At 44.3% G+C, this 12,007-nt stretch overlaps 1 protein-coding gene across 1 annotated transcript in view; it reads right to left on the reverse strand.

The window, feature by feature from the left end:
• The window catches only part of RUVBL1 (RuvB like AAA ATPase 1), a 110,689-nt gene that overhangs the window by 27,755 nt on the left and 70,927 nt on the right, over positions 1-12,007 (reverse strand). Inside the window, exons 6-8 of the mRNA XM_078661740.1 lie at positions 9,872-10,021; positions 9,336-9,399; positions 7,194-7,392 (exon numbers count right to left, since the gene is read on the reverse strand). Coding sequence (XP_078517866.1) covers positions 7,194-7,392; positions 9,336-9,399; positions 9,872-10,021 — 413 coding nt within the window. The remainder of the gene's footprint in view (positions 1-7,193; positions 7,393-9,335; positions 9,400-9,871; positions 10,022-12,007) is intronic.

Genomic DNA, 12,007 nt, shown 5'->3' on the forward strand with positions numbered 1-12,007 from the left:
TCTCCTGACATTGTGTTTTTGTAGTTTTTTTTTAAGCAACATGTGGCTTGCCTCATCATTCCTGGGTGAGTTCAGGTTGTGGGTGGGAGTTTATGAATGAGTATCTGTAGCAGAGCTTAAGGCAGTGCAAGCTTCCAAGAGTGCCTGTCAGTGGGCCATAAAGGTGTTCAGACTATATGCCCATTCAATCCTTGACCTCTCTGAAGAGCACACAGAGCTTGGTCACATACATGGCCACTGTAATTGGGAGACAGCTTGTGGAGGGGGGCAGAAGCAGTCGAAATATGAGCAGCACCAAAGGAAAAGAAACGGTGTTAGGGGGCGGGTGGGTTGTCTAAAGGGCAGATGGTGAAGAGGAGGAAATAAAAGGAAGTACAGTCGGCAGAAGGAGAGCATGAAAAGACTACTTAAGAAAAAAGAGATGAGGAGTGAGACAGGCAGATGAAGGATTTCAAAAATATGTGGGAAGGAAAAGGGCGCACATGTCTTAGAGTGAGAGACTGAAAAGGAGAGAGGTCTGACTAAAGACCACTACACCTTCTGCAGACCCTAGTAATGTTTAATTCAGTCTCCTGCTTTCAGAACTGAAACATTTTCAGTTCTAATAATTCACAATGAAGTCAGTGTTGTTAACCATGTAATGGATACTGCTAAAAACCATTGGCAAAGGCAATATGTGTGGCTTGTTTTAAACAGGTGTCCCTTGTGCTACATATATGTGTATACAAGAACAGAGAATTCACAGAGAGGCTCCAAAATATTGTTCAGGTAGTATGCTGAGTGAAGCACAGGATTTGAGCTTCATCTTTTAAGCCACACCTTTAATTACACACGCCATGCATGTTGAAAAGGATTCCTTGTTGCCTTCTTTGGCCACACCCCTTAAGAGGTCCTCCACCCCACCCTTGTCATCCCTTTTAAACCACCGTAGCAAATTGTCTCAAAAACAAATCCGGGTTCTCCGCTCTTATAGAGAAACTGCAGGTGGGGCGGGGCTGGAACGGACGTGGGGCGGGTGGTAATTTCTGTTCAGGGCCTATAATATAGTGCATTACCAGAGGAAGTGTGCACAGGGAAAATACCTTCTGCAAATTCGGTTCCTGTTAAACACTCACTTATGTCAGGGTTTACCCACACAGAATAGCCATTTACCTTCCAATGAACCAACTTAGGGTTCCCCAAGGAAAGATGCAAACATACAACATAGAACCCAGCCCCTCACACAGACTCCCTCTGCCTGTCTGCCACCCACCAACACTTCGAAGTTTTAACTCAAAAATGTTCACTCATTGTCCGCCCACTATTCAGCTTCCAGGGCCTACTCTACAAGCAGTGTAATGTTCCTTAACACAAAAACTTGACATACAACATTTTATATCCAATTATTACACAGCCAAAATCACAATTCATGATATTGATCTTTAAAGGAAAGAAAGGCTGAAGGGGGGTCACCCTCGCTGGAATTCCAACCTGCGATAAAAGATCTCCGTATCAAGTACTCATATCAGAGCTATTTTACAGGCGCAACCTACACCGCCTTCTCGACTATACTGAACATTTCAAACAGCAGTCTTAGACAAAAGAAAAACAAAACTGTACCGTGCCTACACTAAGCGCATATTAAAGGTCGGCCAGATTCCAGCTTGCAAGTCCTTCCTCTGGCAATGACCTGGTCTCTGTTCTCATCACACACCCCACCCAACTCCTTGCTCTGAGGAATGCCAAGTCACAGCTCCACATTACACAGAGCACTTTTACGCCAACGAGTAGTTCCCCAATGCGAACACGATCCTGTATCTTCCTTTGTACAGTGGGTGCTATCATCAGACTCATTTTCTTCTCAACCAATTGCTCTTCTTCCGGAGCCTTTTCACCTCCAAGGGGCTACAAACATTCGTTCACCCACATAAAGGTGGCACCAATGGTCAGCACAGAACAGAAGACTACAGCTCCCCTGCAGTTGATGAACACAAAGAGAAAATAACATGGCTGACAAGTGAGGAGCCGTGCTGGCCACATCAGACTCCATTTTAAACGTGAAATAAAACCACTGACGTGCCGAAACAAGGTTACCCGACATGGAGCGAATCAATATGGATGAAGCAAACTTCCACTGTATGTGTCTATGTGTTATTTCTTTAGGGCATACCTCGCCAAAATGCAGCTGAGCGCTGTACAGGGCAAAGACGAGCATAAAGTCAACAAGTAATAGGAGAAGAAGCTGGGTTGTACGAGGTTAAAGGATTGTGATGTAGTGAGTACCCTCTAAAGAGAAGCGTCTTTAGCTCTAGCAGCGTTGGGGCAGTCCTGATATATACAGACATGCAGTTCAGGATCATGGGTGCATAGGCCTGCTCCACTGTTTTTCTTTTTTATACTCCTCAGTTTGCAGTCTGCTGGGTCTTAGCTGCGGGTGTGCTGAGAACCACCAGAGAAGGAGAGCTTCTCTGCAAGATCCAGGGGGAGGGGTGTGGTGGTTGCAATTGTATATCAGCTAGTTTTGAAGACTAAGAGGGCCTGCACGGGAGCAATGGAGCTCCATCAGCATGGAGGTAATGTGATCATATATCTTCAGGTCCTGGATGAGATGTGCCGCAGCATGTTATATGCTCTTAACGGTGGTCAGTGTGGCGTCTGGGAGGCCATGGAGTAGGCGTACCAACATGCTTTTTCCTACATAAACATTCCTAGGTGTCATTTAGAACTATAGGATAATGTCATAAAAGTTATGAATAATGCTAATCAACATAAGTCCCTAGACCACCAATAATAGATGTATTGGAATCAATATAAAATGTGGTTATAGATAATGATTGGTGCTCTGCTATTAGTCCCACAACACTGGAGGTTAAAGGTGAACAAGGACTGAAGGTGGCTCCCAGGATGCTTGAGGCAGTCGGCCAGACCTTGGCCTCTTCTCTCTTTCATTTTGTTTAGCTTAGTTCCACTGTTAACCGGCATCACTAAGCCATTCATGCTTGTGGGATAAATTAACACATCACAAAAGATATAAAATAAGTAATAACAGTGGCTAGCAAGAATGTGCCATGTGTTTGTGTGGTGTTCTTCCGTGAAGCGTACTGCATATGGCAATATTGCCATTGACAAGTCCCCTCATAAAAGATAAAGTGGTCACAGAAATACTGATGTGGGACTACAGGACCTCTGCTGCACTGTGTGTGGTGGTCACAGCCTTATACACTCTTAATATTCAGGTCTGTATGTCAATTATGCAGGCTGCATGCACTTTGCACAGGGTATCGTAACCGCTTCTGTCTAGAACTGCAGTTTTATAAATCTATTCTAGGAGGCTAATCTTATTTTGAGTTCAAGAAAGTCTATTGGAATTTTTTTGTTTGAGTTTATTTAAAATAGTTAAAGAGTAGAACAATGAAAGAGAAGGGGAAACAATATTGTAGTGAGAGATACATTGAGAATTATAATTTTGTTGTATAGAATATGAGGGAGAGAGGGGAAAGGAAGGAGGGAAAAAGTAAGTTGTATATATAAACTTTTCATCCAAGTAATGGTCAATTATAAAAACCTGTAGACAATTTCATGTTCTAACTTGAGAATGAAAAACATGCAAGTACATGCAGAAAGATAATGGGGAGTAGTAAACTTAGGGTGGTTTCTGGGTCCCATCATGAGTTAGGATAGTCTTACTGGCGAGTAAACTAGATTTAGATAAAAAAAATATATATATTAATCAGGATCTATAGTACATCTTGTCGTACAGCTAAAGAAACAGGCGTAACATAGTTCGTATCAAGTCTATGGTTAAAGCATATAGCGCACCACCAAGATTGAAAAGTAACAGCTTGCGCACTTAACCACTTAGAAGTAATCAAATGGAAAGCAGCAGTTAATAGTAAGTCTAGCAGTTTATGACCTTGAATGAGTTCAGACCAAACTGGAGCAACGCTACCTAGAAAAATATTCGAAAACAAAAAAGGAATTTTGATTTTAAAAACATTATTATTGGATTCCACACTTTAATCCAAAACAAATTAATATTGGGACGTTCAAAGAGCATGTGTTTTAAATCAGGGTACGAGGAGCTGCACGACTAACAAGATGGGCTTGAGTCTGAAGAGAACAGGTGTCGATTGGCAGGAGTGAGCAATAAACGATGGTAAATGAAAAATAGGGATTGTAAAGTATTGGCAGCTCTGGTGGATTTATGAATCGTAGTCCAAATGTCAAATAAACCAATGGGCCAACAATGCAGTAAATCTGCCTCACATGTTCGGTCAACTTTTGATTTAGATCTATCGATGGAAGGAATTAGTACTTTGCAGATTGTGGAGGATTTGGGATCAGTAGTTAGCAATATAAGTAGTAAGACTGAATCTGTGAGGGGAAAGTTTGTTGAGAGATGTTAGATAGGAGATGTGTTACTGAATTATGAAGGGGTTCATATTGTTTCATAAACTAGGAGGGTAGGGAGAAAGTATTCCTAAGTGCTGAGACGGATAGGATTTGACTATGAGCGAAAAGCTGATTCACCCAGTATGAATCTCTGTTCCTCCAAGATTTCCACTAGACAGAACGGTTACTAGTTTGGATGTTATGATTGCACCAAAGAGATTATTAAAGAAAATTGGGAAGAGGTGTGGGAGTAAAATAATGGGATGACAGAATTGCACACACCTGTCATAACCCAGTCGAATGGACTAATATCTAATTAGTCGCACGCCAACACAACCTCAACATAATCTCCTACGCCGACGACACCCAACTGATCCTCTCCCTGACCAACGACCCCGCCGCCGCCAGAGCCAACCTGCACGAAGGGATGAGAGATGTAGCCGAGTGGATGACGACCAGCCGCCTGAAACTGAACTCAGACAAGACGGAGGTCCTCATCCTGGGCTCCTCGCCCTCCGCCTGGGACGACTCCTGGTGGCCCCCCGCCCTGGGCACCGCACCCAAACCAACGGACCACGCACGCAACCTGGGCTTCATCCTGGACTCCTCCCTCTCCATGACCAGACAAGTCAACGCCGTCTCCTCGTCGTGCTTCAACATCCTGCGCATGCTACGGAAGATCTTCTGGTGGATCCCCACCGAGACCAGGAAGACTGTCACCCAGGCCCTCGTCACCAGCCGACTGGACTACGGCAACGCCCTCTACGCCGGAACCACCGCCAAGCTCCAGAAGAGACTCCAGCGGATCCAGAACGCCTCAGCCAGACTCATCCTCGACATCCCACGAAACAGCCACATCTCCGGACACCTGAGAGACCTGCACTGGCTCCCCGTCAACAAAAGAATAACCTTCCGCCTCCTCACCCACGCACACAAAGCCCTACACGACCAAGGCCCGAGCTACCTCAACAACCGAATCAACTTCTACGCTCCCAAGCGCCACCTCAGATCAACCAACCACGCCCTCGCCACCGTCCCCCGCATCCGAAGAGCGACAACAGGAGGAAGGTCCTTCTCCTACCTGGCCGCCAAGACCTGGAACTCCCTCCCGACCGACCTGCGCCTGACCCAAGACCACCTCTCCTTCAGGAAGAAGCTCAAGACCTGGCTGTTCGAGCTGTAAAGGCACCCCCCCCTCCTAGCGCCATGAGACCCTACGGGTGAGTAGTGCGCTCTATAAATGTATTGATTGATTGATTGATTATCTCTGCATATTTTTCAGTTTAGGTCTGCAGGAAACCTGCAACATTCCATGAAAACCAGGCAGTCTCCAACTGCAAACTGCGCATGTCAAAAGAGTCTCTCACTCAGCATTATTTTGTAAATTTGCTGTCTAGGAGATGTTGATGGAGCAATGCAGTGCAAAAAAGCATTACAGACTATATGATATATGCAGTCCCGGGGAACAGTGACATACTGCAATGTAGCAACCCTTCATAAAGCATCCCATTTCAAAAACTGTTGCAGACATCTGAGAATCAAAATCCTAGCTCATTGCCTACGATTTTTAGCCGTGTGTTCCTGCAGATCTATATAGGTGTCGGAGCCGGCTGAATTCAGTGACACAAGTCTGTGTTGCTGCTTATGCTCAGGTATTTTTTCACTATATATTTGAGGAGTGTTCTGCAATGCAAACTGTTTCAACTGCTTCAAGACACTTCCAGATAAAGTTGCTTTTACATCAAAGATGAGCAGAAGTGTGAGTGGGTGGTGAGGAGAAAAGACAATTAAATTTGGGATCCAATCAGATTAATAGTGGGGTTCACTGCCATGTCCAAATCAGCTGGTGGGGTGTGCTTGAAATAAGCACTGCATGCCCAGTATGTATACAGAGACAGTCAAGAAGTCATCCATGAATACAGATGGTACTACTAGAAGCTTTGGTATTCCGACCTTTAGAGTTTGGCTGAATTGGCAGAACTGTCTTAGTTAACAGTTTTCCGGCCCTGTAAAACTTGGAGTTCACCACCCACATTGAGAGGTGGGAAACAGTGGGGTTTCCTAAGGTGGAGCCTCATTCCATCATGGTAAAACCCTTCAGCGGCTGTAGACCCACAACCACAGACTGATGGTCAGCTACCTTCAGAGCACTGAAAGACCCTACTTGGGGCAGGTCTTCTGATGCCCCATTTCTCATGCCCACAACCACTGAGTGGCAGAGCACTGACAAAGGAACAGATAGTAATGGTCTCCATGCACCAGGAAAAAACTTCAAAGCATTAGAGCGAATGATTTTTGATTTTTGTAGGCAGATACCCCGGCCGGTGGGGGAGATCGGCCAGCATAACATGGCAGTAAGTGAGATTTTCAATTCTGCCCCAATTGGGGCCCTTCCCCCAAAACGGTTTTCATGGAGACTAATATCAGAAAGGAGGCAATGGCTTTCACCAACCATGTGGCTGCAGCCAGTCTAAAAGGACCACCTAAGGGCTGCATACTTCTCTGTAGGACGACAGGTCTTTAATCCTGGATTTTATTTGACTGGCTAATGTATTCCAAGAGTTTGGCAACATTTCACTTGAGAACTATGATTCTGCTGGCTGCTATAGAAATGCTCTGTCGGTTCTCTCTGCTGAACTAACTAAACCAATGTACCTGATAATGTGTAGCAACAGAACAGCACAGACAAACCATGATGTGGCTATTTGGAGTTTGTTCGTCAGATCAATCGCCAGCATAATAGGACAGTGACACCTATTCGAAAATAATCAGTTTATCAATTTTAATACAAACACACGTGCACCAAGCTGAAAACCTCATACCTGATAAGGCAGTTCCCCCGGTTTGTAGCAAATATGACGATGGGTGCAATGGCGGACTCCAGAGCTCGGTGCAAGTACGTAAAACACTCAATATCCAGCATGTGCACCTCGTCGATAAAAAGAACCCCGGGAACCAGCTCTGCGATGCCCTGGTCAATGTATTTGTTCACAACTTTGTTTATCTCTCCTCGCAGCTTATCTGAAAGATAAATATAAAGAACAGATAACAATGACCATTGAAGTTCACTTGAGTACATCTCTTTACAATGCACAAGACAACTCTGGTGCCAATGCCTCCAACTCTCAAAGCTGTCCAGAAGCCTTGGGTAACTTGGTAGGGCTCTCAGCTAACGTAGCACAAAGGAGTGGGAGGGCATCTCTTGCAATGGCCTGATCCGACATCTTGAGAAGGCAAATTACTACGCCTAATCAAGCAGGATCTCCAAGCCAAACAAACTCATACACCGGGCAGAGTAGTGTACACAAATTCTGAATTCCTTGACGTAAATTAGCATCTCGGTGGCAAGGACTATTGCCTTTAGTGGGTGAAAAGGTACAGATCACTTCATTGAAGTTGGGGTCATGACTAGAGAGAAATAAACAGGGGAACAAGGAAAAGTAATTGAAACGAGAAAAAAAAACGAAAAGGGTACATGTAAGCAATAAGGTAAAATATGGATGTGCTAATGGCAAAAAAAGAACAGGGGCGTATCTAAAAAAAATAAGAAAGGTTTAAGGAGGTTGGGTAGAAGTGGTATGACCCACATCACTCCCCCTGTAACTCAAATAAACAAATATAGGGTAAAGTTAAGTATTAAGGGGAATGGGTTAAGGAAAAATGTGACCGCATGGAGAGAAGGTGAGGTAGAGAGGGTGGTTCTAACTGTAAAATCCAAGTATTGCCTCAAAGCTCAAAATAAAAAGCCTGAGATATTTGCAAGAAAAATAAAAAAAATATGTCCAAGATTAATAAGTGGTGGCTTATCTTGAAGTGATTAATCTCAAAACACTTATTTCAGAGAGAGAAAAAAATAAATCACACTGAACATCATTACAGAATTGTGCGCGCACAGAGGAAGTGAGGACAGGAGGGTGACATAGGGTGAGCCAATTCAGCGTTGTGTCAGTCAGGCAGAAACCTTCCAAGCAGGTCAAAACCTCACCATCACTTGTGCACGATAGCCATCCGGTTAGGGCCTGAGCCATGACCCAACCAGGGGTGGCCGGACTGGATAAAGAAGTAAGAACAATCATGGCCTTCAAAAGTTGGGAGTTTCTGCTCAGGGTTCTGGCTTTGACTGCTCTTCCATACGTCTTGCCTCACTCTGGAGGTGTTAATGGACAGCAGTAGGAACAATGGCATTTACTATAACCTTACATACCCTGGGAGTTTAACAGGTCCCCAGAGATGGTGGCCCTGAAGCTTTTGGGTGCCTCCCCTTTGCTACGCCATTGCAGAACCCAGAGTATGGTGCGATAATGAAGCAATGCAAGACAACACAACAGTTACACCGTGGTCCTTGGTGTGAGCATGGAGCTATTAGCTCATGTGATGCCACTCATGTAGGGTGAGGGTGAAGGAGAGGGGCTTGTATGGTGGAGAGGAGTACCTACACAGAGTGGGTCCCAAGCAAAATTCCATGTCCCTTTCAAAGGTATCCAAGGAGGGGGCAGATCTCGGTCAAGTGGGATGGTGATTCAGGAATGTTGCGTTAGCACTGAAAAGAGTCTGAATGGCGATGCTGGGCATGGACATTGTGTTTAGTTACCAAAGTGGGGTTGCCAGGTGTAGAAGGAAATGGTGAAATTTGGGTGAGGGATCGGGCGTGGACACAGTGTCAGAAGAATAGGCTACTGTTGAATTGCAGACTGGTTTGCAAATGCTTAGAAGTCTGCGGTGGAAAAGTGCTTACACAAGCCCCATTTGTGCAGAGAGGTCCTCTCAAACAAAGGAACCCCTTCTCTTGGCCAAAGTCTTTTGTTTACCTACAAACTTCCATATGAGACGTTCCGGGAAACCACTTCAAATGTTCAGGTGGGGTACCAGTTATTTCTGCACCCCAATGGGCACACTGTTCACGACATACAACACAGGCTGAGCAGAGCAACACAAGAATCCACCATAAAAAGAATGAGCCATACCTGTGATTTCAGTTTTCTTGGGTTTCATTAACTGACCCATCATAGAGAGGATGTCCTGCCCGCCCTATAAAATAAAAGGGAAAACATTTAAAGAAAAAAACAATGAAAACAAAAACAGAAATGTTTTTCCTAGGACTTCAATCTCTGTGTATGTTGTGGAGTGCCATTTTAGGCTTAAGTCTGAATACAAACTCATAACACCTGTAAACGAGGTTTGTCCACACTATGAGAAACTTTAATATACATAATAGTTTTTTTTATAAGTTACACTGTTTGTATATTTTTGAAGCCTCGTAATTGGCAGAAAATATAAATACGTTTTTTGCGTTTTATTACCTATTTCTATTAGGTTACCTTTTTTACACCTGTACAGTATTTAAAACTTATTTGTAGGTGAGGCCACTCTAGTGCTGTAATATCAGCAGTTGCCATAGAGTCAGGCCATGTGCAGGATATAGCTTTAGATCCAGTTTAGTTGACAGCCCCCTCAACGCCTCTTGCCACACCTCCGCATCACGAAACCTCTGATGGAATACCTGCGGTCTCGCGTTGGCCACGTCCAAGTCGTGCAGAGTGACATCCTGGATGATCTCTTTCTTCTTGTGCACATCACCCTTGGGCAGTGGGACATACTCCTCGGCTTCAAGGTCGAACTCTGTGGCGTAGGTATCGCACCTGCCTTGCCTCTGCGGGGAAGAGAGGAGGGGTCGTAAGTGGTATGCAGGCACAGGTGCGCTGGGAATCTCATAGCCAAGCCTCTGAGTGACAAGCCGCTGACAAAGAGCAAGGGCTGGGTTCATGGTTTTGGCCCAGTCAAGCTTTTGTCGACAGCTTCAAATGAGTCCCGCCCCCTCCTTGCCTGCCAATAGACTGGGTCTGTCTGCAAAAAGCGAGCCTCAAAGACGGGCTATTCTTTTCAAAGGCATGGCTAACCTTTACTTGCTCTCTCTTGCCGTCAGTTCAGACAAAAATAACAAAACAGACTAAACTCCTGCCTGATAGGTCCTCCTGGAAAAGGCGTCAGAAGATGTGGGCCAATGATGCTCTTCTGTTGCAAATTGAGACCATTCGGAATGCAGATAACTAGACCGAGGTCTCCTCCCTCTGGCATGCAGCCAGAGAACATGTATCAAAGTTTACCAAATGCGAGCCGCCTGCTCCAGCAGCTGCGCACTACTTTGCGCCCTTTGTGTGCAATGGCTGCCAGACCTCTTCTGACCAAGCCTGTCAATAAAGGTGCATCTAAAGCAGTGTCAGTTCTGGAGCAATCACTAAAGCAGTTGAAAAGCAATTATGCAGCAATAGTTTAGCAAAACCCAACAGTTTACACAGGATCAACAATGGTGCTCCACTTACTCATGGACATACAGTTGCACCTTTCAAATGAAACTTGAAGAGTATTATACAATAATTCATCATTATCCTTGCACCAAAGCGTATGCCAATACACAACTTTTCACCTTTCAGTACTACAGCTAGGCATGGAAAATTAAACTGATGAGGTGAGTCAATTCCTCAGTTACAACCTAGAGATAATTAGGACAAATTTCCCTAATCAAAATCAAGCTGTCTAGCCACCCTTACACAAAACATAACACGAGCCACACCTTAAAGATGTTTGCTTTAGCAAAGCGACGACCACACTTTGCAGGACTACTTAAAAAGGATGTATAACACTCCGGCAAGAACAGTGGTGAAGGTTAACATTAAGCTTCACAACTCCATAGTCTAGAAATTCTCAACTGCATTCTTGGCAGTGTTAGGATGAAGCTGCTTACAAGAGCTCACAGTACACTTGATCTTAATCTTTCACTAAAGTCCAACGCTGCTACCAGTCAAGAAACCCTGATCAAACCCAGCAACCTCAAGCAATCATCACCCTTGTAATAGCCAATTAGGAGGACCAATGGGCAATTAGGAGGGGCGGTATTCGAATCCTGGCAAGAATAACACCAATGTGGGAAAATTACCATGACCGATAAGTAACTTTTCTTACACAGTATTGAGGTTTTACAGATTCACGCGTTTGAACCAGGATTTTAAGAACGGCATATTAACGAACAGTGGGTGGTGAGTAACAGCTCTTTAGGCCTCCTTCAAGAAAAAGATGACAGTACTTAATCTCCCACTGCCGCTTCGAGACAGTACTGTAGCGTTAATATGTGCCTATTCCTCCATGTTAGTGTTTGCATAAATCCATCAATGAAACCCCAGCTATCAGGGCTATTAATGCTGCAACACCTCCTGTACAATATGCTGTAGCATTATTTTCAAGGTATCTGAGCATGACTAAATATTATAGCTGCTGCAACCCAAAGATATCCCTGGTTTACATATGGATTGCCCTTCACATGGATTAACAAAAGAAATGAAAAGCTCACAAACATTTGGATCTGCCTAGGTAGAACTTAAGACATCTCTAAGTCAAAAGAGTGCACAGCTTTAGCTGCTACAGTGGATGGATTTGGAAAGAATGTCTTTAGTTTAATGGGTTTAGATAAAGGAATGAAGGAACTCTGGGTATAAACAAAAAAAAGACGTTAAGAACTCTACTAATATTTGTGAAATTCTAGGAAGGGCTCTATAACTGCACAGGCCTTTATCTCACCAGCCCTCCAAGTTAAAGCTAGAAGTAAGTCAATCTTCCATGACAGAAATGCGATTCCTGCTTT

Source organism: Lissotriton helveticus, chromosome 9, assembly GCF_964261635.1.
Source record: "Lissotriton helveticus chromosome 9, aLisHel1.1, whole genome shotgun sequence".
NCBI lineage: Eukaryota > Metazoa > Chordata > Amphibia > Caudata > Salamandridae > Lissotriton > Lissotriton helveticus.